The sequence below is a fragment of the Arvicola amphibius genome, chromosome 8, assembly GCF_903992535.2.
Source record: "Arvicola amphibius chromosome 8, mArvAmp1.2, whole genome shotgun sequence".
NCBI classification, from domain to species: domain Eukaryota; kingdom Metazoa; phylum Chordata; class Mammalia; order Rodentia; family Cricetidae; genus Arvicola; species Arvicola amphibius.
Genome location: NC_052054.1, coordinates 106,213,561 through 106,228,193, shown reverse-complemented (window position 1 = coordinate 106,228,193; position 14,633 = coordinate 106,213,561). Strand labels below are relative to the sequence as shown.

Below are 14,633 nucleotides of genomic sequence, written 5' to 3'. Positions count from 1 at the left end.
GCTATGTCGAGGAGTAGGGAGATGCAGTTTGTTAGAAGCACGTTGCCAGGCAACGCCGTGTTGAACGGCATGTGAGGATGCTGGTCATGGGCAGGGAGAAGGTAGGGGACCAAGCTCCCGCGCGACGACTGAATGAATGAATATGAGCGAGAGGTGGATAGAATCTCAACCTTCTTCAGCCACAAGGCTGAGCGCTGCAGCTCGGCGCAGGCGCTAGTTCCTTCCGTGGAGGGCGGGGCGGGGCGGGGCGGGGCGGGGATAGAGGCTAGGACTCCCAGAGCCGTATAAACTTCCGGTGCCTGCAGCGCAGCAAGAGGCAGCGGCGCCGAGCGAGGTTGCACAGGCAGAGGCTGCAGGGAGCAGGCGCGGGTCAGCGCAGCCATGGTGAAGATCAGTTTCCAGCCCGCGGTGGCGGGCATCAAGGCCGATAAGGCCGACAAGGCAGTGGCGTCTGGCTCGGCCTCGGCCACTGCCCCGGCCGCTGAGATCCTGCTGACGCCGGCGAGGGTGAGAGGCACAGGGTCCCAGGTGGGGGGTGGGGTGGGGATGGGGGCGGGGTGTTGGGGGAATCTAGGTCCTCCCCAGTGGCAGCAAGAACCAGAGGGACCCCGGAGCCTCGAGCGGTATCGGGGAGAGAGATCTGTAAAGGCTGGTCAATCCCCAGCTGGGAAAGGGTCTTGCTAGGGTCCTTTCCCAAAGCGGCAGTAGAAACCAAAGCTGGTCTCAAGTGGGGACACACACAGAGTCTCTAACAAATGTGGGGACTCTAGGTGCCCAGTTCCAAGATAAAAGAAGGTGGCGGGCCCATGAAAGTTTGGGGAATGTTGATGAGGGTTTGCATCTGGTTCCAATCAAGGGGGACGGGCCGGGAAGCCAGTGCCTGGATTGGGGGATGGGAGGAGGGTTGAACGTAGTTTCCCCAAAGTGGGGTTATGGGACCTGATTAGTTGGGGAATTAGCTGGAAGAAACTCGGATTAGTAACAAAAGGGGAGGTAACATTGGTTTGGTTCCCAAATTGGGGACTGTGGTGGGTGAAGGATGATGGTGTTGGAACCGGCAGTCCTTAAAGTAAAGCCTTCTCCCATGTCACACCTGCGGGTCTGGCTTCCTTCACCGGCCTCCCGCTGCGCTGTTACTCCCGGCTGCGTGGGCTCCCCACTGCTCCCGTGCCCTCGGCATCCCTAGTCACTCAGCTGGCTTTGTGCGGAGTGGCCTCGGTGTGCGCCGCCTTCCCCTGGCTGAGGGGACCCAAGTCATTTCCGCCATGGAAAACTGTGCAGCGTCGGAGTGTGTCGTGGGGGAGGACTCGTGGCAATCACTGATGGGAGGACAGGAAAAGAAAAGCTGACCCAGCCGAGCTTCATTTTGCTCCAGTAAGGGTGTTTTCTTGTCCACTGTCACACGCCCCCAAGCGGTCCTGGGGCACACCAAGCTCTGACCTTTCCATCCAGGCAGAACTGAAAAAGGCCTTCCACTTCCTCCTCCGCAGGTCAAGTTTTGAAGCTCCGTTTCAGGCTTGCCCTAGTGAGCCTGTGGAGAATGATCTAGAAGAGAGGGTCATGCGGAAGTGGGCTAGTCAGAGCAGACTGGGACTCCGAAGAATGCCAGGGTCGTGGGCAGCGCTGGAGCCCTTGTGTTTAGTCACTACAGCATCCAATAGTTCATACACCAATAAGAATTCAGTGGCCACCCATGCCGAGGTTGAAGGGTCCCTAGGCACCCCCACATGAGCAGCTTCATCTGAAGACCGGGAGTCTTTAGAATACTTGAACCGGTTTGCAGTTTAAGAGTTTGCCCTGGGGCTCATAAGCCTCCTTTATAACTTCTGGGAGGGGCCCTCACCTTTCCTCCCAGTCTGGGTATGGGGCCCCAAGAACTGGTAAGTAGCAACTCCTGGCATTATCACCCCTTGAGAAGGAAGTCCCAACGGACTGTATGCAGGGCACATGCTAGGGCAACCTGCTGATGGTGTTGGATAGGGTGGCTGAGCCCAGCTTGAGGAAATGACACATTTTTCTCATTAACTTCGGAAGACTTGGTTATGTAAGTCTGTGCAATAAGATGGCAGTTTACAGTTGAACACAAAACACACGCTAATGATGACAGAAAATACGAGCCTCAAAGGACCAGGTAGTTGGATTTTATGCAGTGTGAGCAATCAGAGGCTAGGCGAGGGGAAGAAAGGTGTCCCAGAAACAAAAGAGGTTTTATCGTTCAAGCAAAACCTCCACCAACAGCCCTCTAAAGACCACTGATGTTGTCTCTGTGGGCCAACTGTCCACCCTTCAGTGTTTTCTTATGAGAAGATCTTTGCTTCATCATTGAGGGAGCTTGCCTGGATCCCCGGAATAGCTCTTCATATAATCTTTTTTATGGATTCGAATTGTCCTCCCACCCTCTCAAGACAGCTTTCCAGAACTTTTTCCACATCAGCAGCCCCTCTCAATGGCCATCTCCGAATAGACAGCTTGTTTGTTTTGGTCCCTCCCACCAGCACAACATGAGCCACCATCACTGTTCAGCTTCCTGCTTTTCTCAGGCTGCTGGAGCTCAGCAGCCCACCCTGCCCTCACCCAGCGGGAAATGGAAATATCAACCTTGCCTTGCCCTGTGCACTGTTGGTAATGGCCTAGAGCCTGCCCAACAGCCTCCTCTGTCACCATTGGGCTGGCGGGAGCTCGGGGAAGCAGGCTGGGCAGTCAGGAGGAGGGATTCAAATACTTACACTTTGAGACCGAACTGTTTATTGGTTAACACAAACAACACTACTCACCCAAGCCCTGAGCTGGTGTGAAGGGGCCGTTGATATTGAGGGTTGGCTTTGTCTACCTCAGCTGCCACTGGGATCTTGGAAGATAGATTACTCCGGCAAGCTTCTTCTTGCTCTACAATGCCAGCAGGCATATTTCCCCTTGCCCTGGTGCCTAGCATGGCAGTACAAGCAGGCAGGCAGAGGCCCGTTGCACAGCTGTGGTTCCAGAAGGAATGTGAGCCATTGTTAGAGCCCTGAGATGTGAGCCTTTGGGCTGCTGTCAACCTGTGTCCAGGCCTGGGGTGGTGAAGGTCGGGGGTGGCAGGGGAGGTGAGAGAGGGCTGCAGCAGAGCCACCTCCCTGACAGGGCCTGCCCCTACTTCTAAGCAAATACTGAAACAAGTTTTGTCCCCAGATCTGATACTAGAAGGAAGTTCCAAGGCTGGCTGGGGAAGGGGTGGGTGTGGTTGAGGAGCCAGCTGGACCTACAGCTACCCAGCATCTCCACATATTAGTTAGACTTCAATAATGAGAAACCTGAAGCCATGGCCCGGCCCCAGATGGTAAGTTGGCCGTTGAAGCCTGTGTTTGAGACCCCCTGCACCCAGCAGTAGCATGCAGCCAAGTGGTCACTCCTCCCCTTTGGAGGCCCATTTTCATCCCTCTCCCACCTGCTGACTGTGTACCCACGTGTGCACATGTACAGGCCCCAGGGCTGGGGGCTGCAGAGAAGAAAACATCCAGTTCAACCATCTTCTCAGCTCTGTCATCTTCTCAAATTGGCATTTGTCTTTGATTAATGGTCCTTGAGTAACCCCCTCCCTCAGCCCACATACCTGTGGATCAGATTTCTGTGTGTGTGTGTGTGTGTGTCCATCCCTGTCTATCCCTGTCTTCGGGCTCTTGGCAGAGGACGAGTAAGGGGAGGGTCTGTGGGTCCCTTGCCAGCTAGGAGAGCTGGTCTTCCTGGCTGGGAGGGTTGAGCCACAATGACCTTCAAAGAGGCAGCCCAGCCCCGTGTCCCTCCCCCTCTTCTCACAGTGGGAACATCCAGAGGAGTTGCTCTGCCGGGTTTTTCTGCACTCCCCTCTCCCCCTGCTGCTTCCCTCTCCTTTCTGGTTTCCCCTGGCTCTGCTGTTCAAGGCTGTCAGCAGACTGCTTATGAGGGGGAGTTTTTCTTCCCAAGGGGAGAAGAAATGTTTATGATTAAAAACTCATCCACACAGCCGGGCTTTCCCCTCTGTCCTGGGAGTCTCCAGTTCTTTTGAGTGAGAGCTCTTTCCAGCCTTCAGCTTGTTTCTTTCTGCTTCAGATCCTTTCTGGGTTTTTGATTTCTGGAGAAGCCTGGGCTGTTGTCATGGAGAAGAGAGAATTCTGGGTCCAGTCAAACACAGGAATCCTCATAGTGCACCCTACCCCAGTGGCCTCAGGCTAGAGTGGGCAGGGGTGGGAGGTCACTAATGGGACCCTCTGAGCCTTGGCTGTGTGTGGAATATACTCAGGTGATGTCTTTGATTCTTGACTGTCTATGCCCTCTTGCTCAGGGACAACAGGCATTTGCCTGCCTCCCACCCCCAGCAAGGCCTCAGTGTGTCTGTAGGTCTGTCTCACACACACCCTTTGGCATCCTTGCCTCTGAGCTGCAGCCTGCAGGCTAGGAAAGGAAAAAATGCCAAGGATAGCATTGGGGTGGGGGATGGCTTTAAAGTCCTCAGCCTTCCGTCTGTGCCTGCAAGGTCTGTGTTGCTGTCCTTCCCTGCCTCCTACCAAGAAGCCTGCAACTGGAGCACAATCCACTTATATATTGGCATTGTTACCGAGGAGCAGTTAGCTAGCGAGCTGTCATCCTTTGAGCTGTATCACAACTGAGCTGTTTCAGGTGGCGCTTTCCTATCCATTCTGCCCCTGGCTTTGCTAATTATCTCACACACTGTTGTAAGGCCTAGGGAAGCCTGAAGGCTGAGGCCCAGGCCCCTCTCAGGTCCCCAGACATCTGGCTCGCATCCCTAACAGGAGTGCTCAGAGAGGCATTTTGCTCAGAGGGCTTGTTGCCTTGGAAACAATATGCGCCGTCTTTGCACTTTCTAAAGGGGAGCCCCCACCAATGCCTGGCTGTTGGTAACTATCCCATAGGGGAGGGGAAGCAGCATTTCTCTGGTCTCCAGCAGGACAAGATGGGGAAGCAGCTAGAGTGGAGGTTATTCTCAGGAAGGCTGACTGGCCACCCAACCACCTTCACTGCTACCCCATGATCCTTGGACCCCAGAGGTCTCAGCTTGCATGAGATCCCAGACTGCAGTGACCCCTTAGTGGGGATAGCAAGGGGTTAGAAGTTAAACCTTCTTGGCTTGCTTTGACTGTGTCCAGAAGGCAAAAGCCGTGCTGGGGCTCTTTGTCCTCAAGCAGGGGTATCCTAGATTTTCTTGTCAACCCTCACATCCAGCCATACTGCTCTGTCCTGTGTGTCTGAGGGTTTGGCTCAACAGCCCAGAGTGTTGGATGGGTAGCATGATAATGGAGCCCCCAACTTTGTTTCAGAAGAGACGAACAAAAGCCATTGTTAGCACCGGGAAGATTTAGGCTTTCCTTTTTTCCGTCTGAAGGGTTTGACAATTTTAGACCATGAAATAACCTGACAGGAAACAGCTTCACAGGAAAAACAAACCAAATTTCTATATGCATCGATGCAGGAGCCATATACAAAGTCAAAAATTTAAAGAAAAGGCCAGATAGCTGAAGCTTATGTAGTATAATGTGCTACAGGAAGAAACAGGGATTTGAGGCAGCCAGTGAGGTGGCCATGCAAGTCACGGAGGAGATGAGAACACACGGGGCAGAGAATGTTTCCCAGGTAACAGTGACCTGTGGGGAGACCACGCAGGATGGGCTGTGTGTCTGAGGTCAGTCCTTCCTGCTCTGCTTCCTGAAGGACTTTCCTAGACAGGCATAGGACCTGAGAGACAGGGCTTCTGGGCACTCCTCTGGTGCAGAGAGATGTCAGTTCCTTTCCCCAAAAGAGCAGCTTTCAGAATCAGTGCACATCTGCCCACATCTGCAGTAGGCCGCACTTTCTCTAATAACCAACTGGGAATCCATCAAAGAAATATATTTAGAGTGGAATATTTTGATCTCCTTCATTGGTCTAGCTAAATGTGTATAGTTAACCACCCAAACTGGGTAAGGTGAGGGGATCCCTAATATTGGCCAGTCAAGGGTCCTGGCCAGGGCATGACCACTCCACTGTTCCTTTACCTGGGGCCATGGCAGACTCCTGCCTGCCAGTCCTCACTGACTTCTCCCTACCTCTGCCCTTCCCCTCCCCCAATCCATGAAGACCTGGACTAGCCAGAGCTTCCAAGGTTAAGCAGAAGTTGGCCTCGGGGGCAAGGCTGGAAGGCCTCAGCTTGCCTGTGATTTTTTTATGTGCTTAGCAGGCTCTTACTTGTAGTTCACCTGTGCCTCCTCCCCCAATCCTATTTGATTCCCTCGCTAGCTTTCCCAAGCTAGCTTTTCTGGTTTTCCAGAAGCACAAGAGCAAACACCGTGCAGCCTCAACAGCCTGCCACCGCGGCGGCCCTAAAAAGGGAAGGCCTGGCCCGCAGATCTACTATTTTTATCCCACACTTTGTCCTCTACCGAGAGCTTTCAGGTTCATTGTCTCTCTTAATCCCCGGGGGCTGGTCACCTCAGATGGCCTCAGGATGGATGTCCTATTGGTGGTTCCTGGACCATCCCTACCCTGGATCCAGTGGCTACACTGTGGTCCTGGCATGTATTGTGCCCAAAGGGCAATCTTTACTGCCTCAAAGGTAGCTACCTTTCTTTTTGTTTTGTTTCATTTTTCAAGACAGGGTTTCTCTGTGTAGCCCTGGCTGTGATGGAACTTGCTTGTAGACCAGGCTGGCCTCGAACTAACAGAGATCCTTCTGCCTCTGCCTCCCGAGTGCTGGCCGCCATGCACCTTTCTTAGGGCCACAGGAGCAGGCCAGTGCTGCACCTCTGGCTGTCTTGGTGGCTTGTTCATGGGAGATGCCCAGGGAGCGTGGATGTTGATGTCACCCCATAGGACCTATCACAAAGTGTGGTTGCAAAGCCATTGCAGCCCCTTGCCCCTCTGGTCATCAGCTGTCCTAGACCAGTTTCCTTAAGGGTGCAAGGTAGCCAAGGTTTGATCTTGTGGGAGGATCCCAACTGTAGATGTGGGAACCTAAGACCTTTTCTGTCCTTTTCCTAGAGATTGGGTTAGAGAGTACCAAACAGTGGGGCCCTCTGGTGGGGTTTGCCCCTACTCCTGAGATCCAAGCCCATTCCTGCACCTTCCCCGGACCCCTTTGCTGTGTTGAGATAAAAACTTGGCCTAAGTAACTAAACAGAGCCATGTTCTCACCCACCCAACTCCTCTAGAAAGAAAGATAAACAACCCGATTCTATAATGCCTGGCTGGAAATGGAGGAGGGGTCAATCAGACCTGCTTATTTAAGGCCTATGGAGAAACTCCATCCCCCAGTCAGCTTCGTCTTCTCAAGGCTGGGAAGATTGACCTTTGACCTCTCTTGGCCATGTCTGAACAGTGCAAAAGACAGGGTAACTGGTGGGCACTAGAGGGAGAAACAAGCCTGGTAGTCCCTGTAGCATCACCGAGAATAAATGAAGGCCAGCCTGGGCTACCGTGGGGGAAGGGAGGTCATGCAAAAAGATAGTCAAGAGGTGGCCCTCAAGTTCAGTTCCAGGCCGAGTAGACCATCCACCAGCCCAGACGCATGTGGCCTGGAGGTGGGTCTGAGCGCCCAGCAATCTGAGCCCAAACCTGCGTCCTGAAGCTGGTTCTTCTGTGGAGCGTGTAGCCTAGGCGCCCGGACAGTTATGTTTCTTCTCTAGTGAGAGCTTCCTGATGCTTCAAGTTCCATCTTGTAGACTTTCCTTATGACGGCTCCCTGATACTATGGAGGAACAGTTCAGGGCAGGGGACTGCAGGCCCAGGGCTACTTGGTTAGAGATAAGCACCGGTGCCCACATCCTCTGGGCCTCCCAGAGCCCCTGCCTGCCACAGTCAGCCATCATCCTGGGAGTTTCCAGAAGCTTCCACACCCACCTGTGATTGGCTGATTTCACTCGTCAGCCTGATTAGATTAAGACACACTGAGGGCATTAATAAAGCATGCCTTTTCATCTGTTTGTGGAGGCTTTCCCAGAGACGTTTAGCGGAGGGGAGAAGCCTACTCACGCTGAATGTGGGTAGCCCTAGCCCAATTCCCAGACTGAGTACAAAGGGGAAGGGGAGGAAGCGAGCTGGATGCCAGCATCCATCTGTCTGCCGCTTGATCTCCCAGATGTGGGCATTTGCTGTGCAAGTCCACACCGTGAGGGACTGTGAACTCAAACAACCCTTCCCTGGGTTGTTTCTTACAGGGTCCACAGCAATGAGAAAAGTAATACATGCCCCCGTCACCCACTGTCCTCATCCTGGTCCAGCCTGTGCTTCCAACCTAAGCATCACATCTTGTCACTCTCTAGCTCTGCCCATTCTTTTTTTTTTTTTTTTTTTTTTTTTTTGTGGGGGGCAGATTTTCGAGACAGGGTTTCTCTGTGTAGCCGTCCTGGCTGTCCTGGAACTCACTCTGTAGACCAGGCTGACCTCGAAATCACAGAGATCCTCCTGCCTCTGCCTCCCGAGTGCTGAGATTAAAGGCGTGCACCACCACCGCCCGATTTAGTTCTGTCGTTTCTTGGCTTCCCATTACCCACGAGAGTGGCACCTGGCCTACCAGATGCATTCCAGCTCCCATGAACCTCTCGGACTCATCCAGTCTCTCAGGCTGCCTGTTGGGCCCTATTTTATGTTTGAATGACTGGAGCAGTGGTTCTCAACCCTCTAATAGTACAACCCTTTGATATAGTTCCTCATGTTGGGGTGACCACACCACACCATAAGATTATTTTCATCGGTACTTCGTAACTGTAATTTTCCTATTATGAGTCGTAATATAAATTTTTTTTTTTTTTTTTTTTTTTTTTTGAGAAAAAGGCTTGCCAGAGGGGTCGCTACCCACAGGTTGAGAACCAGTGGACCAAAGGGCTGTTAAGCTGGTTCAGTAACAGAATCTAAATTCAAGCAATTCAAAGTGTGTGTACCTAATCCAGACCTGATTGTCTTAGGGCTTCCAGGCAAGTCTCCCGTTTCTTTCTAGCTGGGAGGGGAGGGGGCCCAGAGAAATTATCAAGGTTCCTTTTCTTTCAGACAATCCGTGTTGTCCTTCTGGCCCCTCCCCCCAACCCCAGCTAGAGGGGGGATCTCACTTAGAAAAGTGGTACCATCTGGGACGCCTCGTTGACCGTGGCACTTCTGTTCACAGGAGGAACGCCCCCCTCGCCACCGCTCCAGAAAAGGGGGCTCCGTGGGTGGCGTGTGCTACCTCTCCATGGGCATGGTCGTGCTGCTCATGGGCCTCGTCTTCGCCTCTGTCTACATCTACAGATACTTCTTCCTTGCTCAGGTGAGGAGCCAGGCGGGTGGGGGGGGGGAGGGTGGCACCAAGACAGAGGTAAAGGAGGCAGCCCCTGGCCCAGGCAGGCCTAGAGGGCAGTCCCCATTCCTGTCTCTCTCGTCAGGCAAGGGTCCGGGAAGCTCCACCCAGGCATCCCTACCTCTGTACCCCTCACCCCCACCACCGGTGTCGCTCTGCGCCACTGTCACCAGGAGAGACGTTGGGAGTTTATGATTCTCTCTGGAGCCCAGACGCTGCATGTAGGGGTTGTACTTCACGGATGACCTAACTGTTCCTTGCATGGACATTTGGGTTTGAGCCCTGGGCAGGTTTTGCATCATTTGCCACAGCCTGCTTCAGGGAATGGAAGGTCTGTGGAGGAGCTCGCTTGTCTTCCCCGGTACACACCCACTAGAGATCCCCCAGACCCGGGGAAGAGGAGGGGTCACCATACTTGAGTATTGAGTTCAGTTAAATTATAAGTAACTTGAGAGATAAAGTATGATGTATCAACAGGGATGCTCAGGACGACTTACAGGCTAGGGTTTCCGGTCATTGTGGACCCAGCTCACCCCCACATCCCTTAAGCTTTTAAGGCTGTGGTCATCTAGTTTTTCCACACTAGAAATGACGTGGGAGTTTGTGCTCCGTCCACTGGAGACCTCAACGCCCATTTTTCTCACCTTTGGAATTCCCCCTGAGAGCAGCTATCTATACCTTCACGGCTGGCCTTTGCTGGGTGTCTCCTCCCTCTCCGGTGCAGGACTCTCTCTTTTGGCATTTTTCAGTGGTGCCCCTGCTCTGTCCCCTCTCTTCCCAGACCATACGTGTACCAGATTGTCCCTGGGACAGTCTGTGGTTGATCTGATAGCCACATCTGGTCTGCCCCAGGCATTAGGTCTCCCCTGGGCTTCCTCGAGCCCTCAGGGCTCCCGTGTGGCCAGGATGTTTCATCATCCCAGCAGAGATCCTGACTGAGAAGGGGGAGGGAATTCTGCCCATTATATGTCCTGGAGTCCCTAGAGAAGGCAGAGTGGCGGCCCCATAGCTCAGTTGTCACCAGTAGCGCCACCCTACTGCCCCTGGATGCTAGGTGATGAAGCCATCTGCCTGATGGACAGGGCCTCAGGGCCATGAGCGGGGTGAGCTGTGTCCATGGGAAGAGAGTGAGGAGGGTGCAGTGCTGGCTTCGAGCTCTTCGCCTTCCTACTTTATCTTCTACCACGTGTCTGAGGAGGGCCCCTGGTGGTGGTCATCCCTTGGCTTGTCCCTCCTCCCTGCGCAAACTCCTATAGGATTTGCTCTTCTATCCAGCCACACGGCCAACAGGTCCTCTGCTTGTTTGCCTGGCCATTTCATAGACGAAGGCTTTGAGGCCAGGTAGACCTTCAGGATCCCTTTACAGATAGGGAAACTGAGGCTCAGAGTAGTCTTCCTCATAAGATCCTGTTTATCCTGCCCTCCATTTGTGAGGCCGAAGTGACTGCTCCAAGTCCCAGCTTGTCTCCTCCCTTGCAGAGCTCTAACCTACCTCCCCATTCTTCTGTTTCCCCCGCCTCTGAGAAAGTCTTAGGTCCCACCCTTCCTGCCTCCCGGGTCTGAAGTGGCCGTGCCATCACCCTGTGTGACCGTCTGTCTCTCCCCTCACGTTGTGCAGCTGGCCCGAGATAACCTCTTCCACTGTGGCGTGCTCTACGAAGACTCCCTGTCCTCCCAGATCCGGACTCGGATGGAGCTGGAGGAAGATGTGAAGATCTATCTCGAGGAGAACTATGAGCGCATCAATGTCCCCGTGCCCCAGTTTGGCGGTGGGGACCCTGCAGACATCATCCATGACTTCCAGCGGGTGAGGCTGGTTTATGGGTGGCTCATAGGTGGCTTGGATCTGGGTTGGGGCAGTAGAGAGTGTTCTGGGGACCCAGAGCAAAGAGTAAGAACACCAAAGGCTCCTTGGGTTGTGTATAAACTGTACAGCAGGTGGCTTCGGTCACCTTGACTGGCCTTTAGATGCCGCTTTTATTATGAAGGTTCTACTATTATTGCCAATAGTAGATCGGAGTGGGAATATACTGCTTTGTCCTTTGCTTGACAGTTACTAGGGCTGACTGTCCCTGTGGGGCCAAAGGTCCCGGTCTGCTTGCATTTGTATATCCACCATCAGAGTGTACAGCTGAATGGGAGTCTGTTTGTGTAACGCCACCCAGATCAAAGTCGGGCTCGCTGCCAGCACTCTGGAAGGTTCCCTCTTGCTTTTTTTCCAGTCAGTTCCTTCCTCCTTGAGGTCACCGCTCTCGCCTCTGGCTGCTTTTGAGATCAATGAGACATAGGCCCCAGCCTTCTTCCCTTGGCCTCCCAGAACCTTTTAGGCAACTCCATTAACCCTGCTTTCCCTTGGGTGTTCTGAGCAATGGTCCTGGGGTGTAGCATTCCTCCCTGAGACAAGGGGCCTTGCTGGGGGGTCGGAGATGGCCAGGAACATTGCTCCTGTGTCCCAGGACAGCTTTCTTCCCCAGGAGAACTGCACCTCACCACTTTGATGAAATGCATGGTGGGATGAAGTCATGTGCCCTTATCCTCACCTAGCTGTGCAAACCCCAGACAGATCATTTGTTAAGGATACATCCACCAGTCTAGAGAGGAGCAGGAGGAGGGGACTGCTCCTACCTGGATATCCAGGAACTTGGGGGACGGGGGAGGGGTACCACTTCTGAGATCCCAGGCTCCATCGATGGCACAGTAGGACTCAGGCCCCTGCTGGCTGAAAGCCTCCAGTAGGCTGGCCTGGTTCAGGCCTTAGCCTTCCACAGAGACTGACAGATACTCTCTCCCTCTCAGGGTCTCACTGCCTACCACGACATCTCCCTGGACAAGTGCTACGTCATCGAACTCAACACCACCATTGTGCTACCCCCGCGGAACTTCTGGGAACTCCTCATGAATGTGAAGGTAGGCGGCCGTATCTTGTTTGTACCCGTTCCATTCCCTGAGGAGGCCAGGCCTAAAGGGGGAGTCCCTGCACCCCCAAAAGATCACTTCTCCACTATTCTCTAGCCACATCCTCAGGCATTTCTCCATTTCCTCTCCCCAGCTCACAGAACGCCAAGTGTGGCTTCCTTAGCGTTCAGGTTCATGCTTTGGGTCAGCAGTGAGGAGAGCGGATGCAGGCCCTAGCCCTAGGAGCATTTCCCTTCAGGTGGGAGGCCAGATGTGCACACATGCCAAAGCTCACCACAGTATAGGACGGGCACCAGCCTGGGGTACCAAAGGGCTTCTGGGAGTGAGAAAGGACTGTGTGCAGTGGGAGGGGCTTGGGTGCCGGCCCTGCGCTTTGACACCACTCCCCTCCCCCACTCCGCAGAGAGGGACCTACCTCCCACAGACGTACATCATCCAGGAGGAGATGGTGGTGACGGAGCTTGTCAGTGACAAGGAGGCCCTGGGTTCCTTCATCTACCACCTGTGCAACGGGAAGGACACCTACCGACTGCGACGCCGGGCCACCCGGAGGCGTGAGTGACAGACATGTCCTGGGCTCCAAAGCGGGCAGCCTCTGACAGGGGACCTGCCCCAGCCGTCCCAGCAGAAGCTATGACCTAACCACAACAGATGTCAATCAAGCACTTAAAACGTGCCGGGGATTCCCTTACTTCACCCTCATTGTTATCAGCATCATTTTTATTCTAACTGTGCCTTTTAAAGGAAACTGAGGCACAGAGGCTAAAGTAGCACCCCGAAGGTTTTATAGCAGAGTTGTGGCAGACACCTATTGAGCCGGACTTAGGAGCTCCTCCTACCTCATGGCGCTGTTTTGGTATATCACTTTCTGGGTTTCCCAGGTCCCAGGGTTCTCTCAGGCCCAGAGGCTGGCTACCTCTCTGGGCCTGGACAGAGGCCTAATGGGGACTTTTCTTTTTTCTTCCCAGGGATCAACAAACGTGGGGCCAAGGACTGCAATGCCATCCGCCACTTTGAGAACACCTTTGTGGTGGAGACGCTCATCTGCGGGGTGGTGTGAGGCCTTCTGTCCAGGCCCACCCCTTGCCCTCTTCTGTCTCCTTCTGGCCACTCTCTGGCCCTCCTCCTCCCTTTGCTTAGCTTGTAACTTGGGCACTTTTCCATAGATGTGACTTATCCCGCTATCCTTTCCAGCCCCAGCCCCATCCTTCTCCCCGTACCAGGGCTGTGATCTCTCGAGGGGACCTCTGAGACTGCTTGTCTTTCAGGTGTGAGGCGGGAGGGGACAGTTGCCCAAGATGGTTTCGGTAACCCATTATTTTAAGTCAGCTCCCCAGTGGCTGGGCCAAGGGGAAGGACTAAAGGGAGGGGCTGGACATGTGAAAGCCTGGGGCAGGGGCGAGGCCTGGCATGGGGTTCAGAAATAGCCCCCCACATTTGGGGAAGTCCTGAAAGACTTTTTTCTTGCACAGCACACTTCTTCCTCCGTTCTCCTGGTTCTTCGGCCTAAGCGTGGACGAAGGATGGGGAAATGTGTCCTGGGTTGGACCTATCAGAGCCCAAGAGAAGGTGGCTATCCTGGGGTCCCCCCAGGGCTCCTGTCAGGGCCTTCGTCCCACCAGCAGGAGCCTGGAGTTTGAGGGTGGGAATGAGTCTGCCAATGCCAAGCACAATTGTTCTGAGTGGAACCAAAGAAATGAGCTGGGCCGCCCTGGTCTGGCACCTGGGAGCCCAGGAGCAGGTGGGTACAGCTGTGGTAAGCTACAGGCCCTGGGCCGCGAATGGAGCCCATGCATCCTCCATGCCTTGGCTACTATGAACGATGGAGGCGGGAAGGAGAGCCACCTGGTACTTTGGTCCCTGCTTCCTCTTCCGTTCTGGATCCAGCCCCTCTGTCCAGGGGTGCGTGATGTTTCTCCTCCTCCTTCTGCATGTTTGTACCGACGTTCGTGCTGGCCGCCTGGGTGAGGCTTTGGTGACTCGGGTCAGACCTGGGTTCTCCATGGCGGTGAAGCTTTCAAATGCTTTGTATATTTTCTCTATTAGATCTCTTTTCAGAAGTGTCTAGAAAATTAAAAAAAAAAAAAAAAAAGCTTCGACTTTGGTCCTGGTGTTGTGGCTAGTTAGGGGGATATCTTATGGGTTGTGGGTTCTCTGAGGACAGAGTAGCAGGGGTAGTAGACAGGAAGAAACCAATGAGCCTTGGCATTCCCTAAGTCAGCAAGGGAGTGTGGAGTGGGGTGTCCCCTCCATTGTCTTCCTAGATCCCCTGCACTGTGCCTGAGCCAAGTGCTCACATTTGTAGGCGGAAGTATCCAGAGAGCTTCAGGAAACCCCTCAAGGTCAGGCTGCTCTTCAGTGCAGGCAGAGCACCCTACTGTATGGGTTGTGACAGATGACATCATTGTCGTACATCCTCAGGCCAAGGACAGCGTCATAT

At 53.9% G+C, this 14,633-nt stretch overlaps 1 protein-coding gene across 1 annotated transcript; it reads left to right on the top strand.

Moving 5' to 3' along the window:
- Positions 1 to 295: 295 nt before the first annotated feature.
- Itm2c (integral membrane protein 2C) lies at positions 296 to 14,289 on the top strand. Its single transcript, XM_038339420.1, has 6 exons — positions 296 to 507; positions 9,107 to 9,247; positions 10,896 to 11,084; positions 12,074 to 12,184; positions 12,597 to 12,747; positions 13,162 to 14,289. The coding sequence occupies exons 1-6, from the start codon at positions 382 to 384 to the stop codon at positions 13,251 to 13,253; spliced, it is 810 nt and encodes a 269-aa protein (XP_038195348.1). The 5' UTR covers positions 296 to 381; the 3' UTR covers positions 13,254 to 14,289.
- The last annotated feature ends 344 nt before the right edge of the window (positions 14,290 to 14,633 follow it).